Here is a 23636-nt window from a genome sequence, read left to right on the forward strand (position 1 = left end):
AGAGGGCAGGTAGTATTAAGTTGAACCTTTGCTATACTCAGCATTTTTAAGGATTCTAAAATGATATATTTCATTTATATTTATGATTTATTTAGACTTTAAAGTATTCTGAAATTGGCCCTTTTAGAAGGCTGTCAAGAGCAATTACAAAGTATCTCCTTTGAACCCTGGGTTCAGTGCCAACGAGGTTTTGCATTGCAGCTTTGATTCAGCTGCTCTGTTTGGCAGGGTACAGGTCAGCAGCATATAGGCTGGATTTCCTTTTCTTCAGCTTTGTGGCAGACCAGGTTGTTTTGATGTTTTTATTAGCAATGATTAATGTAATCTATTCTATTTTCTCCAGCTAAAGACCACTCCTTTTGCTGGTTATAAAGGTGTGGTGTTTAGCTTTTGTTAAATGCTGGTAAAAAGAGTAAATGCCTCCTTATCTGTCAGAGATCTTAAACTCTTTAAAGTTGTCACTAAGATTTATATACAAATTGGGGCAAAAAAATGGGGTCAAAAATATGGACTTCCCCCCCCCCCCCTTTGTAAAAGGACATATATTTGTATTGTTATAGAAATAATGTTTAATGCCAACACTCGTGATAAGTATGGAAATAATTGCAGCACATTTATGTCATTTTCTAGGAGGAAGGATAAAAAACAATCAGGTATAAATGACTGATAAGTATAATAAAGCACCTATTTCAGAATGAAGGTAAGACAGTTTGAGGAGGTCATCATTCTGATTTTAGTAGACTGATGGCACTTAGGCTAGAAAAGCAACTCTAATTGCTTTCAATTGGTGAAGAAACACCAGTGTTTGCAAGAAGCTGGTTTTGTTTTGCCATGTGGATTGAGGACAGTATTACTGCATTTGTAATGGTAAGAAATTTTTAGTAAATACTTTTAAGAAAATGTTAGTATGTTTAGAAGTCTGAAGGAATTACTAAAAGGTTAATGATTCATCAGCTCTGAGCTATGTGTTTGCACATTAGTGTTATTGCTGAAAAGGAGATTTGCTGGCATCTATTCAAAATCGTGTTTTGTTAGAGTTAAAAAAATTTCATTGTGGCATGTTGCTTAAAGCTGATACCACATTATAAAGAAGAGGGAGTGACCCTAGGCATGAGATATTTGGTCTTGTATATCCCTAATGAAATTTGTCTGTGAACACACTTCTGCACATTACTTGCACTTTCATTCTACGACACTTTTTATTAGGAAAATAAACACTCTGCCATCTTATTTTAGTTCTTATTGATGAGGCTCATTCTGTAATGGAAGGCTATGTTTCTTAAGCAGTTTCTGCAGTGTTGCTTATTTGCTGAATGTAGTTTCAGTGTATTATGCAGACCTCTGTTTCTGTCACAAGGGGAGTTGGAGCACTGTTGCTATTTTATTACAGCCAGCAGATAATGAAACAAAGAAAAAAATCATCTTGCTATTTAATTGCAGAATTGAGTAATTTTACTGCTCTGAAAGCACAAATTTTGACTTGATTGCTGCATTTGATAAATAGCTAAATTTAATTTTTTAGTAAAGTCTTTACTGTGTTTTAAGTGTTGACAATTAATTTTTTTTTCTCTTATTGAATAGCAGCTAAATGTTCAAAATGTGTGATATGAAAAAAACCAGTTTTGTGGAGATTTAGTATTTTTCTTTTTGTCATTTGCAGTAGTACTAATTCAACTCCTGCTCTTGTGCAAAATTTAAATAACAAATCACTTTAAAGACAGTTTTCCTAAATTTGTGGTAATAAAGCATACATAGGCACCTTAGCAATCATAAATGATACCCTAGTTGTACTGAAGAGGAATGGAGAAACTGAATGAATGGTAGAGCCTAGCCATAATTTAAAACCAGGTACAAATGAGAATGCTTAAAATACATATATGTATATGTTTCATCAGTCACCAGTGTGGTGTCTCAGAATTATCAGTTTGTGCTTCACAAACTTCAGTTTGGTTTTGAAGTTGCACAAGGCTTCTCAAGGCAGAACTACAACTCATAAAGTAGGTAAATAGTGTTTTTTATTTCATGTGTATTCTTTTGTAGCTGATTTGCACGCTGAATGGAAAGTGGAATGCATGTTTGTTGACTGGATTTTACTGACATAATGAACCTCTAGAAGAAAACCCAAACATTCTTCACTTCCTTCCAAAAAATGTTAATTTTCAGGGAGAAAAGCTTGTTGCTTTTATCTTGAAATATATTTCTTTACTAAAAAAATGCATTGAGGTTTTTTTCATCTTTGGTTACTTCAAGTTTTGTTTTCTTACTTTTCTTCCTAATGGATATTCTGAAAGAGCACCAAGTATGGCTAGAATAAAGTAAAAAAACCTTTTCTTCTTGTTTTTCAGTTGTAATCTAATACAATCACGAAAACCAGGTGACTTTCTAGAATTAAATTGGCTCTACAATGTAAATTTTGCACTGACCATAATAGTTTCAAAAATGTTGTAAACTTTGAGTAGCTCAGTATTTGTCAATTCATTCCCATGAATATGTGTGTATGTTTCCCTCTGAAGTCATAACTGGCAAGTGGCTACTTCTACAATTTTCTCTTCCTGTATTGATCTTCCATTTGTTCTGTGTGCAGGCTGCTATGGTGTTGATGGGGAGAGTGACTCTATCATGAGTTCAGCTTCAGAAAATTCCACAGAGCCTTGGTTTTGTGATGCCTGCAAATGTGGTGTCACACCTAGCTGTGAATTGTGTCCCAACCAGGATGGGATCTTCAAGGAGACTGATGCAGGCAGGTAAGAATAAATAAGTGATGATTTGAATTTGATGTCATCTAATCTTGAAAAGGTTAGGTTTTTTTCCCTATACCTTGTAGAGTGACTGCTTAAGTCTATTGACTTTCAAGTGGGATGTAACTGGGAAGAAAACTGCATGTTTTTATTTTATTAGAGCAAAGGACTGGATCAGTGATGCCAGGCAGTGATGGGAGAAAGCAGCATTTCAAAATTATATTGAAGGTGTGCTAAAGGTATTCAGATAGACCTAGTATATTATGATTATTTAATAATATTAATTATTATTAAAAAATTTTTAAGTTTTTATTCTTGATTTTTGAGAATATTCTTTGCTTCTTTTTAGAATTGAATTCGGGTCTAATTTGAGAATTTATGTTCAAATGTGACAGGAATTGAAGACATCATGGGAATTAATCTGCTTATTAAGATGTACATATTATTAATGATAACTAATTATCTGTACTAGAGGCAAAAGCTGCATTATCAGTGACGTGTGATTTATGTTTAATGTCATGAGGTTTTGCTGCATGGTTTCATAGTTTTGTTTGGTCCTTTTTTTTTTTTTATTATTAATAGAGTTTGAAAATTAAGGTTTTCCCCATACAATTTATGGTTGTATAAATTGCAGGTCTGTGGTAATAAGCAAAGTTTTCAGGTGCTGGGCTTTCCATAAGCTTTTAAAAAAAAGTTAACAAATGAGTCAAGGTTTATAGTGAATAATTTTGAACCTTGGAGGTAGTAGTGCTTTTATAGAACTTCTAGGGTTCAGATCCTTGTTTCTTGTTGTAGTAGGTTCAAGAGTGTATGTGTATCTTCCTTATAAAGCTTTTATATAACTAAGCAAATTGTGCTTTTCCAGTTGTTTTCTGTATTAATAATAATGCTTCTATATGCAAGAAAATTACTTTTAAAGACTGTAAGTCAGTTGTGTAACAGGAAATGTGGGACTTGATAACACTTGGCAAATTTTATTTCAACCTTTTTATTCCTGTGTTCTGCAAACAATTTAAGCCCTATCTATATGACTTTCCATATTATCCTAGTAGAAAATATAGTCAGCATTTTAATAATTGCTTAAATTTTGTCTTGTAAAGTGGTGGTATGCTTTTAGTTAACCTGGAAGTATTTTCTTTGGTTGTCTGTGCAGAAGCACGTGCCTGCCTTGCTGACAGTAGGTGTTATCACAATATTTTATTATTGTTATTGTATCTTTATTTGCTGGGTAATGTGATATTACTATCCTGGATAAGTTTATTCTCTCATATGAAGAGGATATGTAGGAAAAAATGCTATTTACTAGTTCACATTATTAATATGTGAAAATTCCTCTGCTATTATTTTATTATGTGTTTATAAATTTGAATTCTCAAGGGTAGGGGGACACTGTAGACTAGGGGTAGGGTCTTGGGGCAGCGTCCATTATGTTTCCATTGAAATCAGTTAACTGTAATCCAGTTCAGTGCTTTTCTTGATGTGTTAGCAGGAAGAGATTACTGAGTAACAGATTCCTTTAACTCACCATTGTTCTTCATCCCCTTACCACCTTTTAAAAATAAATTTCTCATATATATTAGTGCTGAAAATTACACAAACCAAACCTAGTCAGTTTTTATTCATAATCAAATTGGAATAATTTCTCTCCTTTTACATGAAAGGTGAATCTTTATAATAATGAGGTGCTTAATTTCTCAGCAGAAGCTTTTTCACATTAATTTCTCAGTTTCACAAGTATAAATGTAAGTATATTAAATTTTACTTCTCAAAATGCTATTATCCAAAAATATAAATTCTGTCCTTGTTTCAGTATGGAGTTTTTCTTCCTTCCTAATCAACATCTGTCATCATTGCTCCAAGCTAAATGGATGGTAAAGTAACAAGGAAGATTATTCTTCTTTGATTACCCAATTTGTCTTAATTACAAGCTTCTAAAACATGTGCAGCTAAATAAATGAGCAGGAAAATATTTAGAACTGGTATTAAAAGCAGCTGAAGCTGCTTCAGCTGTGAACTTGACTGACTTGTGTATGTTTTTTAATAAAGATTCAGGTCTGAGTTCACATATAGCTGGTTAAAGAAATGAGGCACTTGTGTGCCAATCACACAGAAATGGCAGTTTAAATCTGTAGTACTGCAATACTTGGGTGACATGTACTGAAACATTTCGAGAAGGTCAGTATGAAGCAAGCAGCCAGCTGTTGGGTTTATCATAGATAAACTCCTACAGAGTGAAGCAGCATTAAATACACCAGTGGAGCATGAAAAAACTGTGCAAATTAAATTGAGAAAGCAGCTGCTTGTAGAAGATGTGTATCTTTATATTGAACTTCAGAGAGTATGTTTAGTAGTCTGTATTAAAATTTATTATCAAAAATCTCCAACCAGAACTTTGGGTTTTTGTTAAGAATAATAATTGTGGAGATATTTAACTTCTGTTTATAAAGATTTGTTCTGTATTACACACCTTAAATTAAAAGAAGAGTATAGAAAAGAAGCCCTAGAGAATTCAGATATTTTTTATTTACAAACAAGAAGTCTGTTTATCTCAAGGTTACTGGTCTCATTCTGTGTGTCGTATTTTGCTTTTAATTTTTTTTTATTTCCTTTTGAAAATAAGTACAATATGCTCATGTCAATGAGGTATTTACTTTAATAAGCCATAATCTTTACTAAAATATACATTTAAGCACATACATATACTTTGTTTAATAGAGGAACATTTCATAGAAGCATGGTAGTGATTTAGGCCAAGCTAATGCCACTCTTGGATACAGCATGGAAGAGCAGAGGTGGTACCCAGTACTCCACTGCTCCCCTGCAGGGATATGTTGTACCTCCACTGGTTTTGTGGGGAGTCAGACAGATTTACTTCTCATATACTAATGAGAAGAATCTTTTTCCATATAACATTGTATTGTTGTGCTGTCATGCTGCAGTGTTTATTCTGTAATAAAACCAGGGATGAGGTTTACTCCCTTTCTGAGCAGCAAGAAGTTTGGCAGAACACTTGAGTATCTCATCTTGTTCTCTGGTAGCTAGCAAGCCATCATATATGTACCACATTGTTTAAAGACAAGGTTGTAACTCATCTTTAAATTTTCTTTGCATCTTCCTGTAGTTACAGTGCTGTGGCCGAATGATTTTGAGGCTGTGAAGAACACTAGTAAAATTTGTGGTGCAAAACAGTTCAGTTCTTACATAAAAATGTGTATTTGGGATATATTTTTTTCTCATTGTTTTAAGTTTATATGTTTTAAAAGGAATTTGCTACTTAGCATCCCAAACCTGAGTGATTTAACCATAGGATAAATAATTGTTTTCAGTATAGAAGTGAAGAGTCTTGTCAGACATGATATAATGGATCAGTCAGTGTTGTGGCTTCTTCGATTTACTGGAAAAATTCTTACAAAATTTCTTACAGAGTGAAGCAATTTAATGGCTTTTAAGTACTTTCTTACTGTTACTGGGATTTTTCTGTTATCCAGTTAATACCTTTGACTGTTTTGGGGGAAAATGGTGAGTAAATAGTCTGTCCACCACTTCTGTGCATTGAAAGATCATTGTTTTTTTTCTGTAAAGACTGAAATATAGATGAGTTTTTGAGCTTGCTACTGAACCTTTCATATTTTGCTTTTTTGGAATTTCTTTTGGGATATATGATTCATAAATAACATGAAACCTGATTAATCTGAGTGTTAAAAATTCCAGTATTGTAGGTTTAAGGACCATTGATGAGAAGTGTGCTGCTTTGGGAAACCAGGGCTACATGGAGCTCCTGAATAGTATAACCATAAACTTCAGTATTTCTCTCATCTCTAAGCAGCTAGTTAATAACAGAAGCTGTTTTAAGTGCACTTAAACCCAGGATATTATTGCTCTGGTGTAACTAAATTTTTTAAAACAATTTTTTAAATTGATTTACAAAGGAAAGGGAGGGAGAAGAGTTAGGCTAAACAGTGGTAGAAGATGGGAAAAAAGGGCACAGCGGTATGGATTTGGATTTAAGCAGGTGATAACAGGTCTGTACTGAATCCCTGGGAAAAGAGACAAGGGAAGAAGTGTTTCTCACATCATCATGAGTCTTCTTGAATACAAGGAGTAGATTCTATTATTTGATTAGAACAGAAGAGAGTTTTAGTCTTCACTAGTGATACATTTACTGTTAAACAGTAATGACTGGGAAGATTGTAAAGTGCTGAATTAACACACTTGCTGAGGCTCAAACAGGATATTTCAGCTCAGTTATGTCTGAAGTCTCTTCTTGTATTATATATCATGTGGGACTTTATAGGTTCAAAATGTTAGCTACAGTCTCTGCAATTGAAAGGCCATTTTATTGAATATCTTAAAATAACAAAAAACCAGCAATCTTGGCCCTCTGTCATGGTTTTCTCCCACCTGGTGACTTAGCAAGGAGTAGCAAATACTTCCTGAATTTTGATAAAAGAGTAAGATTATTTGCAGTAGTTTATCTCAGTTAATTTGAGTCATGCATGCTATGCAGAACAGGTTTTGAGTTTGTCGGTAACTGATGGCTTGTGACAGTGAGAGCTGGATCTTTTAGTAAGTTCATTATGAGAACAATGTAAAGAGGAAGAAGAGGAGAAAAATCTGTCTTCTGCTGCAAGGCTGTTTTTGAGTAGCTGAGAGCTTCAGGAGGTTAGGAGGATGCCTGTCAAGAGCAGTGTTGAGGTTGAAGCCTTTACCACTGTGTGGCATTTGATTACTATACACTAGGGACCAGATTCATTTTCTGCCCCTCAGGGCTGAAGATTTAGACTTCTTACTCTAGTAATTTTATGGCCAGTAAAGAAGGGAACAACTAAGTAACAGTCTATTTATCTGAGTTTCAGATAGGCCTTTCTTTTATATTACCCAGACGTGTTTGTTCCTGAATGCAAGTCCTCTCTGCACTGGTTAAAACTAGATAGTTTTGGTGATACTAATAGGTGTAACTAACAGTGCAAAGTCTGACTGATGCTGTGTTGTAAGTGCTGCATAGCGATATGCTCGGGCTCAGTGTTGCTGTGACTACCTGGATAATTTTGTTCTTTCCCTTCCTACCCCCCTACCACATCATGAAAATATCTGTCTGCTTTAGCTTTGTAAGTAATATCAAAATCTTCTGAACACCTTTCCTATTCCTTGAAAAGTGTGTGCAGCCCTTGTGAGAGCCGTCAGAACATGAAGGTGATGGTAGCCCAGTCCTTGATCCAGACAGGCAAAGCAATCCCAGTGCCTTTGAAGGACCTTACTCTATGGCTTAGTGTCTGAGCTCCTGAATTCCCAACAGGTGCTCCACCCCTGCCTTTAATGTACTTTCCTTCAAGTCTTTCAGCTAGCATCTGCAACATATACAAGGGACTTTGAAATCTCAAAACTGTGAGTATAATATAGGATCGAAATATTGATAACAGTAACCTAATCTTGTTCGCTGTTTTAGGTGGGTCCACATAGTTTGTGCCCTCTATGTTCCAGGAGTGGCATTTGGAGATATTGACAAGCTGCGGCCAGTAACACTAACAGAAATGAATTACTCCAAGTATGGTGCAAAGGTAAGTTTAGAAGAGAAGTAGTGGCAAGGAGTAGCTGTATTTTATATTTTTGCATGTAATAGAATAAAATGCGTCTTCCCAACTTTATTTTTCTTTTTTATAGCAATTTTGTAGTGAGGTTCAGGACTAAAAATGAGATAAAATTTGTTAATGGTTGTTATACCTACAACCTACCTGCTTTTCCCTCCATCTTTCTATCTATTCCCTTATCACTGTTCTCCATAATTTCTGTCACTGTTTTTGCCCAATTTCCCTGATTTTTTACAGAGGTGCTAATTTCTTTCGAAGTCAGTGGCAGATTGACAAAATGTGAATGGAAAGCAAGAATGATTTATAAGATGAGAAATGGGAGGTTAATTTGATTAAAAGAGGGGCAGATGTACATTAGTAAGAATTACTTTTGAGTTTGGATGTAAGGGCTGTTCCAAAACAATGTTTACAAAAATCCACAGGAGCACAGGACCCTCAACTTGAACTGAAAAATAGTTCTAGAGTTAAAAGGGTTTTGGATGTAATTGTTTTCAGTCCTGATGAAAAGTAATCATGAACAAACCTTACAGGAAACCATTGCAGTGGGCAGAGGACAGCACTCATTAGTTTGGTAAATATTGTTAGTATTTACAAATGGAGACAGTGTGGAGAAGCCATGTCTGTCAGGCTGTGAGGGAAGGTGGTTGGTTCTAAGTCTGCAGCTCTAAAGCATCATTTCTGCTGAGTCACTTCTGTTTTCTTTAATGTCAATTTGTTAAATTGAATACTAAATAAAAATATGTGCAGTTTTAAAAATGCATACAATAAATATATAAAACAAATTAAAACACTTTGGATTGCCCATGTACAGCATACCTGTATCAGGAGCCTGGGCCTGCTGAGGGATTTAGCCTTGTTTAGAAATGTTTGTATAAAAAGATTGGAGCAAGCACACCAGACCCTACAAACTGTTGTTGAAATGAATCATGCTCTTTTTTTAAAAAACATGAGTGATGTATAGGAGTAGGGTAAAGAATTTGGGCATCTTTTCTTGCTGTGAGTAAGGTGAAAGTGAACTGTACAGGTGAAAAAGACTCATACAGTTGCAAAGCTGTAAATGCTGTTTGCTGTATGAAGTGTGGAAGTTACAGTTTATTTTGCACATTCCCCCTTGCAAAACTAGCTTAACGCAATAGGTTTTTTCATTTAATTTCTTACCTGTTAGGTGATGCAGCTACACAGCTAAAGGGTGCCCTTCTAGTGTAGCATATGTGATGTCTTGAGATTCTTCAGTCACTGAGTTTTCCTTACCATTCCATTCTGTCGTTTAACTTTCTGGATGGAGATATTTTCTCTAGGTGTTAGACAGCTTTGCTCTCTATTTAAGCAAGTAGGAGTCTAGGAAATTTATAATTTTAGGTCACCTTTATGAAGTGGATAGCAGAACTGTTTAAGCAGCGCGTGTTCCCATTTCCTGCTTATGTGCTCATTGCTCTAGATTGCTGGCACAGGAATTTGGTTTGAAATTGTGGTGAAACAGACTGAGGAGTTGATCTGACTGAAAAATAAGTTAATTGTTTTTTTCCAGGTCGTATAAGGAGTTGTCAGTTTGTTGTTTTGCAAGTGACTGTGCCTAGAATGTACATATCTGAAGCCCTAGTTCCTTAACTAAGCTAATTGTGACCTTCCTTACTGATGTTTATGACTTTTGAGTATTTGCTTCTGCACTGTCATGTTTACTCCTCAGTCATTGCTTATCGAAAGACATGTACATAATTATCTATGGTTTTCAGTCATTCAGAGCACTGCTCTTTTTTGTTTGTCCTCTAAATTTGTTGAACGTTTGCTGAGGAGTGTTTTTTTTTTTTATGCCATACTTACACTACTAATTGTGCTTGAATTGCTTGGATGGTATTTAGTTTTTTCACTGAAGGGAAATGCAGTACTTGGAGGTTCATATAAAAATCCATCCAAAATGCTGTTTAGATTGTTTAAGCACTTTACCATTGTTGAAAATGAAATTAATAGTGTGAGTTGAGAAAGCAGGAAGCTTTAAGTAATGTCAGCCGTTGGGAACATACTTGGTTTCTGTACCACACAGGAGTAACCTACCAGTTTGGTTTTTATATATATGACATAAATTATCAAATATTAGGCAAAATGCACCTGAAATATTTACTGCAACATTTTCCATTCTTCTTTATAAAGGAGTGCAGCTTTTGTGAAGATCCTCGTTTTGCCAGAACTGGTGTATGCATTAGTTGTGATGCTGGGATGTGCAGAGCTTATTTCCATGTGACCTGTGCTCAGAAGGAAGGCCTCCTCTCAGAAGCAGCAGCGGAAGAGGTAGCTATGGAAAGGATAGAATAAAAGACCTCTATTGAAAGCTTATGGAGATGACCTGAAATGGTAGCTTTTTTGTTCACAGGTCCTGAACAAAGTTTTTTTAGGTAGATAACAAGGACTAGGCTGGGTAAAGGAGCTGTACAGGTAGAGCCCTTCACCAAACTGTCCAACTGAGCATCTTTTGAAACTGACTGGAAAAAAGGGTAGAAAAAGTTAACGTAGAAGTTGGCTTAATAGAGTGTCAGTCAATACAGACAGGAATTCTATCTCTATTTCCTGAACTTCACATAGGGTGACATACTTATCTAGCTGTTTGTATAGTACAGTAATCTCTGTTTCATACTAAATAGGAGACTTGAGAAATTAAAGACATTTCTGATGCCACTTTTTCATGCATGTTTTCCAGTATTTACTTCAATTTGTGGTACATAGATATGACTTTCCTTGTGGTAACGTTAATCTTCGGAATCAGAATGAAAAGCAAGTATTTATAACCTCCTGATAACTTCTTAATATCTTAACTGTTTTTCCCTTTTAATATGATCTATAGCAATTCAGATTTGAAATTACTAGTTCCCAATTAATTTTTATGGTATAAGTACTTTTAGGTTGTCCAGTTTCATCCTGATACATATCATTTGGATTAAGCCAGTCACGTTCATAGCTTCACAGTTTAGCTTTTTGCCTTAGGAAGTAGCACAGGTAACACAAAAACTAGGATTACTTTCACTGTTGATCTTGACACTTTTGTTTCTGAAAACAATGGACCAACAAGGGATTCATAAAGGAATCACAAAATACTTCTGTTGGACCAATAAATAGGAAGATAACAGATTGTCTCATTGTTGTTGTCCTTAGATTATGTGTAAGGTTGAGTCTTTAAATGCCCTATGTGAATTCCCTCTGGACATACGTATCTGCTGACCTTTCCACCTTAAAATTTTGTTACATGTTTTCTTCAGTCAAATTTTTAATCAGGGTCTCACACAATCTCATTTTAGGGCACAGCTAATTTCTGAAGTAAGCTGTCTCGTACTGTGAAAATCTAAATTAAAATAAAATGTGCTTATAAGGAAAGTCAGAGTAAATTTTATTAGTTTATGTTTTATGAGTGGAATAAAGGGAAATTTGATAGGCAGGTAATTTATTAATGTTTGTATTACTTGATGGAGGAAGACTGCTTTAAGTTTTTCTTAGTCTATAAATTTATGATGTTGTTGATACACTTTTGAAAATGCAAAGGCAACGAAATGTATTTCTCAAACCATGTCTCCTCATGGCACAGATATTGGTAGTCTGCTTGCAAGGTTTGCGGGTACTAAAAGTTTCTATAAACCTAGCCATGACAGTGTGCAGATATGGTGGAATGAAAAATGGGAAAAAAAGTCCTCCTAGAGATGATAAATCATGGGAGGGTACAGCCACCAAAATGGTTGGAGAAACCAAATATATTGCCGTTGATAGTATTCAGAATTATTAGGTAGGATTTAATTTAAAAGGCACAGTTAATCAACAGGAAATTAATACATGTTATATGTCAAAAGGATTTGTACTTAGGGATTTATTTTGCTGGGATTTTTTTATTGGGAATGTAAATACACTACTGAGATTGACTAGTAGAGAGTTAAATCCTTAATGCGTTTAAAAATGTTTATGGATTATGCAATGAAAACAATGGAAAAACACCTTGTATTGTAAATTACATCAACATGACAAAATTGATTTAGAAACATACTTCTTACTTGATTTTGAAAACATGCCCATTCGAACATGTGAACTGATTGCCAGAATGTTTGTGCTGTTCAGAGCCCTTTGGCCCTACTTTGTCTCACTTTATTTTTGTTCCTTCCCCTTTGTTTTTTTCTGAAACAGGATATAGCTGACCCTTTTTTTGCTTATTGTAAACAGCATGCAGACAGGTTAGACAGAAAATGGAAGCGGAAGAACTACTTGGCTTTACAATCTTACTGTAAAATGTCCTTGCAGGAAAGAGAAAAACAGCTTTCACCAGAAGCTCAGGTATTGTATTTGTGACACAAATGCCTGTGTATTAATCATCCATGTTAAACAAGACAAATTAAGAGAAAGTAAAAACGTTATTATAGTAGAGGATGAAATGTAGAATATATTGATAGTGCATTGTCATTTAACAGCGCACTGAACTATTTATAGGTTTGGTCTCTAAGGACAATTCTCTTTATATATATATTTATATCTCATATATATTATATAGATATATTCAATAAATATCAAATATCTGTGCTTGTGTGAATTGAAAAATATTACTTTGGTTTTGAGGTAAAAAGTTGGTAATTACTTTTTCATTGTAATTCATAGATTTTAGTTCACATTTTCTTCAAGATTCTGAAGAAAAAAGTCACAAAAAATTAGGCGTATTTCTATTTCTATCTAGATTTCAAATTTTGTAGGTCTAAGTGAAATTCTGTGTGCTAGGTGTTTTCATAGTAAAGATTTCCTAGGGGAAAAAAAATAATTTATGCAAAGAAGTGACTCTATGCTACTGTGTGGGAGTTGTCTGAAAGCCTTAGGCAAGTCTATATCCCTGTCTAGTGACAGATCCATTTAAAACAGTTAGTTACTGCAGAAGCTCAACTGATAAATGTCCTGTTGATACAAAGGTTTCAGTTCCTCTGAGGGAGTCTGCATACTTTCATGTTTCAATGTGTGTCTTTTTTTTTTTCTGATTCTGAGGATTTTCTAGCATAGTTTGCTTCACTGCTTAGACTGAACTGCATTCCATGGAAAAATCACACTTGTGCAGAAACACAAGTTGCTTGTTACCTAAACAAAACCTGCCTAATTTCTTTGTAGAAAGTAGCAGATGTTGCAAATAATGGAAATAATTTGGAAATAATTTATGGGAGAGGACTATTTGCTTTTTTTTTCCTAAGTGAGAATTGTAGTGTAATGATAAGAAAATATTGTTTCATATTATCAAACTTTTTATTTAAAAGAATCTTGTCTTTCCAGTTCTTCAGAGATCTTTAAATAGGAGAATATTAATTTAGAATGACCTATGCTGTTGAGAATGAGCATGAGCAAACTCATACCATAGAAGAATTTTGAATAAAATATTTTTTGGGATATTAAGCTTCATGTAGTTTGATATAAAACTGGTTTCATAATTCTTGCTGAATATACTCAGCTCTCAGTTATGTGAAATGCACCTGTGTGGTGGAGACATTACAATAATATGAATACTGCCCAATATAATGGTAAGTGCTGGTTGTGCAATATCAGTTTGGATCCAGCAGGGCTTATTAGCTCTGTTTTCAGGCATGTATTATGCAGTGCTGATAATGCTGATAAATTCCCAGCATTTCCCAGCATTTCCCTTTCTCTCTCCTCTTTTCCCCAAACCTAGAACCTGCAGTTTCTAATTTAAATTATTTAGATTAAATTTTTGGAAACTGAAGGAATGACTGCTGAAAACTGCAAGTGGAGTTACTTGACATAGTGTCATAGGCATCTTAATACAAATATGATAACTTGCATCCATTTTGTACAACCACATGTTTTTACTGTTGGTGGCTTTGGTATGGTGCAGCAGTGGCTGTAGGTGGACCTGTTGCCTGCTGCTGTGGGTCCAAGAAAACAGCCATTGAGGTCAGAGCTGGCCTGTAAGCTGAATTTGCTTTGTTTCTTGGTCATTAATGTTCAAGACCTAGTAAGGTAATATGTTAAAACTGTATGCAATACTACCTACAGTGATTCTGTTTGAAATCAGAGATGTTCCTTAACCATAGTGTGCATGTATATGCACACCTTTTGCTTTTGTCTCAGGAGTATCTTACACCATATGGTGGGGCAGTCACATTAGTTTAGTTTCTTCTTTGTGCAGGCAAGTAAACAGCTTCTAACTGATAGTCAGCTGGAGTTTTGCCTCTGAAGGTTTGTATGTTGATGTCAGTTTCTGCCAGAATTGCCACTTCACAGAGTTCCCTCAAGACAGTGTTTTCCAGCTGTCAGTAAAAGCTTGATCTTCTGGGGTGGATCTCCCAGATGGTCACAAATATACAGATGTCATCAACAATATATATTGTGAGCTTCTCTTGTCTGCTTCACTTCTGTTTGGGTTGTGTTTTTGACAAATTATAATCAGCAAGTTTAACATTTATAAAGAGAAGTGGCATTGAGAAAGGAGTTCCTACAAAAGTATGTCAAATATGGTAAAAATGCTCTTCATCAACTTTTGTTGCTAACAGAAATACCAATTTAATGTGTATCTAAATGCATATGTGGTAGGTCGACCAAAGCTTCGACCAGTACTGAGTTTTCAGAGTCCCATCAAATTTTCATTATTAGAAGGGCTTGTCTCAAAGCCAGAAGTCATCTGTTGCTTTCATGAATGGGGAAATCTCATCAAGAAATGTGTGCATAGCTCCAAAACCTAGTGAAAGGATAATGTCATTTGTGTGTGCACTGAAGTAAAATGGAATTCTGGATCAACATCTGTTTCTTGAGTTGTGAGGTTCTGGAGTGAAAATGGCACTGATTAGATTGTGCAGCTTTTAAAATGGAAATCAAACGCGGATATGTTCCAAATTATAACTGCGAGCTAATTTTGAATCGTTCCTTGATGTTTTTGATTGTGGAATCCTCCGTTGCAGGCTCGAATCAATGCCAGGCTCCAGCAGTATCGTGCCAAGGCGGAGCTGGCACGCACCACCAGGCCCCAGGCCTGGGTTCCCAGGGAGAAGCTGCCCCGGCCGCTCACGAGCAGCGCTTCAGCCATACGGAAGCTCATGCGCAAAGCCGAGTTGATGGGAATTAGCACAGACATTTTTCCAGTGGACACTTCAGATACGAGTTCCAGTGTTGATGGAAGAAGAAAACATAAACAACCAGCTCTCACTGCTGACTTTGTGAATTATTACCTTGGTAAGGGAGAAAATGGCTTATTTTTCTCCATGAAAGGTACCACTTTGCTGCATTGTGCTATGCTATTTCATTGGCTTTTTTGTTTTGGTTGTATTTAATTGTTTATAGTAGATAAATGTGGATTATGACTTCATTTAAGGTCAGGTATATTATTGCTTGGAGTCTGTTTACACAGATAGTTATTTTTTTAAAGACACTTTAGAAAAGAATAAAATCTTTCTAATATAAACAGATTGAACTGTCATTAAGAAGCGAGTAGGTAACTTGGTATAATATTTCTTCCCTAAATTATCCTCCATTTCTGTGTGGAATAGCATGGCTTTTTGAGTGTTTGCTAGGTCCTGATCAAAGTTCATCATTTAAACAATTACAATATTTATGCAACAAAATACAAATGTTATGACTTCTCATTCTACTCAGTCTCTGTATTAAAGCTATAGAGCATAGTTTTGTGTCTTTGTATTGTTACAGTTTTTTTACTTTAGATAGCTTCACTTTTTTTATAGTGCAAAAAACTTGAAAATGTATCTTCAAGAGTGGGAAATAATGCAGTTTTCTTTTAAACAGAGAGAAATATGCGCATGATTCAAATCCAGGAGAACATGGCTGAACAGAAGAATATCAAGGATAAGTTAGAAAATGAGCAAGAAAAGCTTCATGTGGAGTATAATAAGGTAAAGAAAAAGGGCTGATACACGCTTGTAACGTTTTAGCGTTGATGCTATTAACTTCGATAGAATTTTTCTTTCCATGGAAAAATATTCAGATGAAAATGAAAGATGCAAACTATTGATCTTTTAAAAGTAATATTTAAAAGCATATTTCTTCTTTTAAAAATATTCAGTAGTCTGTCTTCTCCCATACAAGTAATATCAATTTCTAAAATGTGATGTGTTGACTGCACACAAGTTCTTTAACTGACCCTACTGAGAGCTCCAGTAACAAATTGCACATGGTCCTGTTTGAACCTGCAGGATTCTCTGCCTGGAGCTCAACTTGATAACTGGCAATCTACAATACTCAAGGGTGTTATTTATTTATTTATGTCAACTAGAACTCCAGTTGGGCTTAGGTTTAATGACTTGACTAATTTTTCAGACAGAAATAATCAGTATTCAGACACCTCCACAGTGTCCTCTGCATGCTTTTTAGCGTATAACAAATTTGATGTCCATAAATCATGGCTTTGCTCCCCCAAAATTTTGCTAATGTAATTTTTTTAATAACTTATCATTATAGTTAAAAAAGAGCTTTTTGCATTTTTACTAAATAAATATTCATTTTAATATTCTGTTATTTTGAAAAATAGATATACTGTACCTTTTATGACAGATGGCATGGTGCAATTCTTGCTGAATTCAGCAGTCCATTAAGTGATAGTTAATGACGACAAAATATTGTGTTGCTATTAATTCCTAAACTGTTTGGTGTGTGCTTTAAGTGAGAACATATGGAAAATGTAGCAGCAGATCCTTGTGGACTGCCCAGACACGATAAAGGGAAAGGAAGTTGTGCCTAAGGCTTTTAACCAAATTAATAGTTACCTCTCAAAGTACACAACCTAAGAGTTACTTGCAGAAGAAAAAAAACTCTTTTTTTTTCCTTGTGGCCTTTAATTTTAAATTTTCCTTTTCTGTGAGAGCGGCAAAAGAGAGTTTTAATTCATTTATATGTTCACTTGTTATAATCTTGCTGTGTAAGTAGTGTGTACAGCACACAAAAGATATGTTGCTGTATATTAGTTTTCCTTTCCATTTGACTTTATGAAACTTTATTTCCATGCTGAAATACTTCAGGTCTTTACAAAAAAAATGGTTGCTCTAGGTTTTTTGTTTCACTTCTGTTAAATTACTGAATGGTTGTACTAATCTCAGCTGTATTGATATAAGTTTCATTGTTTTTCTAACCCCACACTAAATTAATGCACCCTTGGTAAGAGGTTGAGTAAATTTTATTTAATAATTCTAAATGTATTTTCATTCCTGTTGCCTATTTTTTTTTCCTTTAACTTTTCAGCTGTGTGAGTCCTTAGAAGAGCTACAAAATATGAATGGAAAACTGCGAAATGAAGGGCAAGGCATTTGGGCTCTGCTGGGTAGAATCATTGGACAGGTTGGTTGGTCCTTGCCCCCCTTTACAGAAGAAAACAGCAGAAAAGGTTTTCCAAGAATAGGCCTTTTTGTTTCTGTCTGCTACTTCTATGGCTGAATAAATTTATCTAATTTGATCAGACCCAGACTTTACTCAGGGGATCATGTTTCCTGATTGAAGTTCCTAGACTTCTGCAAACCACCTACTGGGAACATGTCGCCTAATTTTGTTGTTTTAATAGTGTGCTTGTTTGCAAAATTCTTTCATTTGGTATAAGGGATTGACATGTCATTTCTGATGAACCTTAGCATGAAGCATGAGTTAATCCTACTGTTTTTGTATCCATTTGTCTTTAGTTACTGTAGGCTTCAAATGATAAGTTAACTCTTTATGGCTTTTATGAGATAAAAATAATTTTAAATGCAGTATGTACATAATGGTGTGTAACTAGACAGAGGAGAATATTTTGGTCAGATGAATATAAATATCTCGGACAACAGAAGATTTGGGTTACTTCTTGTAAGCAATTAGCGTTGTTCCTGTCGATACAGGAAAAAAGAGAAGATTTTTGCAGTGTTTTCATATATGTTTTATGTAAGAGGTATTAAATCTCAATGGACATTTTGGATTTGAGGGGGAGATTGCAATGATTTCCAGTTAGGATTTGAGATTGAAGAAACTGTTCACTGTGGAAATGCAGACACACAATTATTCGCAATTTTGGCATGCCATTTGTTACTGCTTGTGTTGCTGTTCAAAAAAGAACCTTACACTTTCTTTATGCAGTAGTAGTTCCTAAGATAGGCAACCTTTTATTAGTTCCATTTGTCTGCCTACCTCCCCTACTTGCAAAGAAGAATTCTTGCATAACGTATGTTTTAAACCAAGATTATTTTTCCTTCCTTTGAGTAAGTATTCGCAAATATATTTCCGATGCAAATGTTACTCAATTTGATAAAAGGAGAAAAGCTGAGTAGAATTCATTTACACAGCTTGCATGACATTTTTTTCCAGTTGGTTGAACAGATGCAGACCCATGGGGCTGCTGGGAAATGACTTTGATAGATGGTTGCTGTCTGAGAAGCCAGCATACTGCAGATAGTAGAAACCCAACGAGAGTCTCGTCTGCTTTGTGAAGGGCTTGGTCCAATAAGATAATTTTTCTAATTAACCTGTCGAGCACTAGTGTAGCTGTGATGCTGGGGAAAATAAACTGCCTCAGTATTCTGTCACTTGTGTGTATCTGCCTTTGCTTGTTTCACCCTCCTGGAGAAATACATCCCTGTCCATCCATATATTGGAAGCTTGAAGAAAAATTCTGAAAGCTAGTCTTTCTGTATTTTTCTTATTGAATTGAAAAAATTACTGTAAGATTACTTTATGTTACAGAATCATACTGGGATAAATGTGTAGTCTGTAAAATAGTTAGCTAAGCAATTTTCTGCTCATTATATGTCTTGTTCTTCATGCATTGAGATTACAGAAATATTTTTTAAAAGTGTCGAGACTCACGTGTACTGCATTTCTTCAAATCCAATAGAAACTGAACATCCCAGCAATTTTACGGGCTCCTAAGGAGAGGAAACCAAGTAAAAAGGAAGGAGGAACACAAAAGGCATCTACACTTCCGGCAGTACTTTATAGGCAAGTAATTAAATTTTGACAGAATAGATACAGTATCTAGTAACTTATAGTTTCAAAAAAGTGTTCTGAGAAAATTGTTGGCTTCAGTTTTTAATTAAAAATGTGCTTTAAAGTTCTCTATACATTTTACTTATTTTTGAAGGGTAAGTTGAATAGTGGTCAGTTCTTCACCCTACCACACACATGAGTAAAGTTTGGGTGTTTCTGGTAATTTGACAGCAGTGCCTTAAGGACAAAGCTAACTTCTTCAATCTGAAGTAGAAGGGTTCTTTTTTTTTTTCTTTTTTGATGTGAAAACTGACTGGTCACTTTGTTCTTTGAATGCATTCATGTGAGTGAATGATTTTGAGAACAGTGATGATGCAGTTCAGTCATGATTCCTGGATGCACAAAACACTTCTCATATAGGAATTCTCACTTGTTGCTCATGCTAAATTTCTCTACTTCTATTTTTATTAATTCCCAAGGCCATGAAATATATTCACTTGGTCATAGTTCCACCTTTTCCCCTCTTCCGTAAGCTGTGAAGCTACTGACTGGGTTTTTATTAAGTGTTTAATTTTATTAATAGTGGGACACAAACTAGGATCCTAGGCTGTGACTGTGCAAAATACATGCATGTCATCTAGGATCTTCTTTTCTCACCCTCAGCTGAGGGGTGACATGGTCTAGAGAGCATCCAGGCATAGCAAGTAGTGTCTTGCCCAGCTAGAAGGCTAAGGGAAGAGGATGATTTACACAAGCAAAAGTTAATTTTAGTGCTGCAAGAGGTAGAAATCTTGAAAACGTGGCAGTGGGCCGAGGATTTGGCAATTTCAATGTACACAAGTAATTGAGAGTCATGCTTCACCAATTCTGTTTCATTCAAGTGCACTCAGTTCCTTCCATGTTATAGTGCAATCAGTGAACACCTATCTTTTCAAAATAACTAGAATTTCAATTCCACTAAAATAATAATAGAAAGGAAGTGTAATTTTTGATGAATTATATTGCCCAGCATAGCAGCAGCATAGACCTGTTTCAAGGTGGTTGCCTGCCTAAGCGTGTGATTGGTTATTAAGATTGGTACTAGCAGCATAATTTTCTGTTTAAGCATTTGTTACATTTTTTTCCACTTGCTGCTGGTATATTTTGTTGAAGTATTGAGTGATTATTAACTCGTTAGAAATCCTCAAAAATTTAATTGAAAGCCATTTTTTTGCTAACTCTTATTAGGAACCTTTTACACTTTTACTGTACAAAGGTAGAAACGCCTTAAAAAAAAAATCTCCTCCATAATTACTCCAAAAAGTAATTACACACTTAAATGATATGCTCAAATTGAAGTTGCCACATGTTTGTATTAAAACTGGGGAATGTACTGGGGTGTATCATTTATTCTTGATGAATATGTAATTATAATACTTTTCTGCTACGTACACAAAAAGTTGTGGAATTTGCAAGAAGAACCATGATCAACACCTACTGCTACTGTGTGACACTTGTAAACTCCATTATCATCTTGGTTGCCTGGATCCACCTCTTACAAGGATGCCAAGAAAGACCAAGAACAGTTATTGGTAAGAACACAGTTAATGTGTTGTCCTGTATCCTTAAAGTAGGATGTAAATGTGAACAGACTTGCAAATTCTCAGTGGATTAGACATTGCTTTAATGTAGTTTGAACAGGTTTTTTTATTTTCAGGTTATTAGCAGTGATGTTTCAAGGTTAAAAAAAAAGAAGTTATAAAGATTTTCTCATTATTAGCCTCTGTGTAAAAATAGGTTATAGCTGTAATTTTCTTGGGTTTTGAATTCATCTGTGATTGTTATTGCTGCAGTATAATAGCAGTAGGAAATTATAGGCTAATACTTTAGGGAAATGAAAAAGTTGGTTTTCTGTTTATGTTAGGACTCAGATAAGCAACTCTCTGTTCAGATCTTTTGGCAAATACTTGTAATATTTTTAAATAAGCTTGTAAGTAGTAGCTCTGTTTATTACAATGTGGGAAGGTTGGGTTTAGTGCTGCCTTGTGACTCAAATGTACAATGGCAGAAGTATGTTCATAACTGTACTTACTGCAGTTACATTTCCATGAATTAAAGCTCTTTCATGCTTGTGGAGCAGAACAAAAGCTAAGTTGTACAATGGATAAGGTGGCAGAGATTCTGATTTCCAAACTGTTACAAAATTAGCTTGCTCTGCTCTGTAGTGTTAGCAGTCTGTGTGTTTAAACAGCTCTGAAATGTTTTAGAATTCAGAAACAGTTTGTAGCTGGCAAGAAATTAGAGCACAGCATCTCGAGGAGTCATTCATCACGTTGTCTAAATGTTAAGGTACCAAATGAGAATAGTATAAAAATTACTTCTAAAAATACAGTGAAACTGATTTTCTTCATATATATCTAATTTTTTTATTAAAGAACTTGTATAAAACATTTAGTTCAGCCATCTTTTTGGTTAGTTTTGAAGATTGCTTGCAGAAGAAGATGGCCAGTACATGAAATTGGAGGCCTCTCTTTTTTATATCTTAAAACATGGATTTTACCTCAGTAAATTTGCTTAGTAAATTGTTAGAGATTTCATGTAAAATATTAAAATCTCAAAAAGGTTTTCAACATCACTAATACTTTCTTGAACATAATTTCCATTTAATTATTTTATATAGTGTGCTGTTAGACTTTTGATCTCTTTGGTCAAATTTGCCAAGTAATTATTTTACGTGGAAGCGCTGGGTTATATTGGTTTTTTTTTGGTTGTTTTTTTGTTTTGTTTTTTTGTGGTGGTTTTTTTTGGTTGTTTGTTTGCTTGTTTTTTTTCAATTTTTAGGTTGCTTCTTCATTTACACAGGAGATTTGATTTTTGTTCTACTTTTTAACAAAGTTGAAAAGGTTCACTAAAAGCTATCAGTCCAAAAGATGTAAGACTAATTCTCAGTAGGTGTTAAAGGCAGGATAGGTCAGGTTAGGTAGTAAAGCTCTTTCATTTCAAAGCTGTAAGTTAGCTTTGTTGTGATTTTCATGCTTCAGTTATATCTCAGATCACAAACTTGGCTTTTACTTCTAATTAGCTCAGGCGTATTCTGGAGTGTGAGATGATAGCAGACAAATTGAGCTGCATTGATTGCATTCTTTTCATCATTGAACATTCCTTTATGTATGCTTTCCAGGATCAGCAGAGAGCATATAGAAAAGACCCTTAATCCAAGTATGAGTTCAGCAGGTTTCTTTCCCTGCTGTTTTGAATACATTTTTTATCTTTTGATTAAGATATGAAGAAAAGTGCATTTTTTTTTGGATGGGGGGCATGTACTTTTCAGATATTTGTACAGGATGTATTAGGAACATAGCAAAAAAATAAAAGAAAATTGGTGTAGTGGGAAATTCCTTGAAAGACTAGGCAGGGTGAAAGACTTCGAGTGGTTAGAAACCACTTGAATTTAGTTATTTTTTAAATTGTAATCAAGAAACAATTATAAATTTTTTCTTGGGTTTTTTTTTCTTTCTGTTCCTTTATCATTGCTAATAATTTACTCAGAGTAGATAAATTGAGCCTTTGCAAAAGTTTTTATGATTACAGTCATGTACTTTACCAATATATGTTTAAAGAATGAGTACTTTAACATGAGCTTATTCCGTAAACTTCATCTTTTATGTTGTGTTTACGGATGTCAGATGATTCAGGTTATGTGTGTGATGCTACATAGACTAATTTGTAGTTACACTTTTTGTCCATTTCATTCTCAGCATGTAATAATTTAAATTACAGTTTACCAAAAAGGGTTTTGAAATAGTTCCATTAAATCCAGTATTATATGTTAATAAGTGAGAGAAAAAATGAAATATATTATGTATCTAAAAGCTAATTTGTTGAAGAAAGCACAAATTATATTTTGTTATCTGTGTTTCGAACATTTAAGATGAGTTAACAGTTTTAGTCTTAGTGAAATCATAGTAAGAATTTAGACCTGGTGAGCACCAGTGTTTCACAGCTTGCTAGTTTTAACTGGTTTAAAACACTTAAGAATTTTCCTTGTTTGGAGGTGTGACAGTTTTCTTCAAGGTAACAGTTATAACATCTTACACATCAGTTTGAGCCGTACTAAGTTCAAAGCCTGTCCTCATTTCAGATGGATTTGAGATGAGGAGCATAGGAACTATTTTATGTAACATTACATTACAGCATTAATTTATGCCTGTTTAGATGCTGTGCTTTCAAAGTAGAATCATAGAATATCCTGAGTTTGAAGAATCAAGTCCAACTCCTAGATAAGAAGTTTAAACCATACAATGAAATGCTGTGGTTTATCTACATTTAAAAATTAGCCATTTTCATTAAAGAAATCCAGCTGATTAAACAATTGCATATTATTTTGATTAACATGTTTTTATAATACTAAGTCTTATCA

General features: G+C 34.7%; 1 protein-coding gene across 7 annotated transcripts in view; it reads left to right on the plus strand.

The window, feature by feature from the left end:
* PHF14 (PHD finger protein 14) overlaps positions 1 to 23636 on the plus strand; it is a 162416-nt gene that overhangs the window by 24344 nt on the left and 114436 nt on the right. For all 7 annotated transcript variants that reach the window (XR_004495784.1, XR_004495786.1, XR_004495785.1 and 4 more), the window contains exons 5-13: positions 2585 to 2744; positions 8185 to 8296; positions 10475 to 10612; positions 12485 to 12631; positions 15244 to 15514; positions 16082 to 16188; positions 17531 to 17626; positions 19146 to 19249; positions 20677 to 20808. Coding sequence is in view for 4 of the 7 variants with exons in the window: in XM_015618064.3 (XP_015473550.1) it covers positions 2585 to 2744; positions 8185 to 8296; positions 10475 to 10612; positions 12485 to 12631; positions 15244 to 15514; positions 16082 to 16188; positions 17531 to 17626; positions 19146 to 19249; positions 20677 to 20808 (1267 nt within the window). In the remaining 3 variants the exon portion in view is untranslated. The remainder of the gene's footprint in view (positions 1 to 2584; positions 2745 to 8184; positions 8297 to 10474; positions 10613 to 12484; positions 12632 to 15243; positions 15515 to 16081; positions 16189 to 17530; positions 17627 to 19145; positions 19250 to 20676; positions 20809 to 23636) is intronic.

The sequence above is a fragment of the Parus major genome, chromosome 2 (genome assembly GCF_001522545.3).
Source record: "Parus major isolate Abel chromosome 2, Parus_major1.1, whole genome shotgun sequence".
Taxonomy (NCBI): Eukaryota; Metazoa; Chordata; class Aves; order Passeriformes; family Paridae; genus Parus; species Parus major.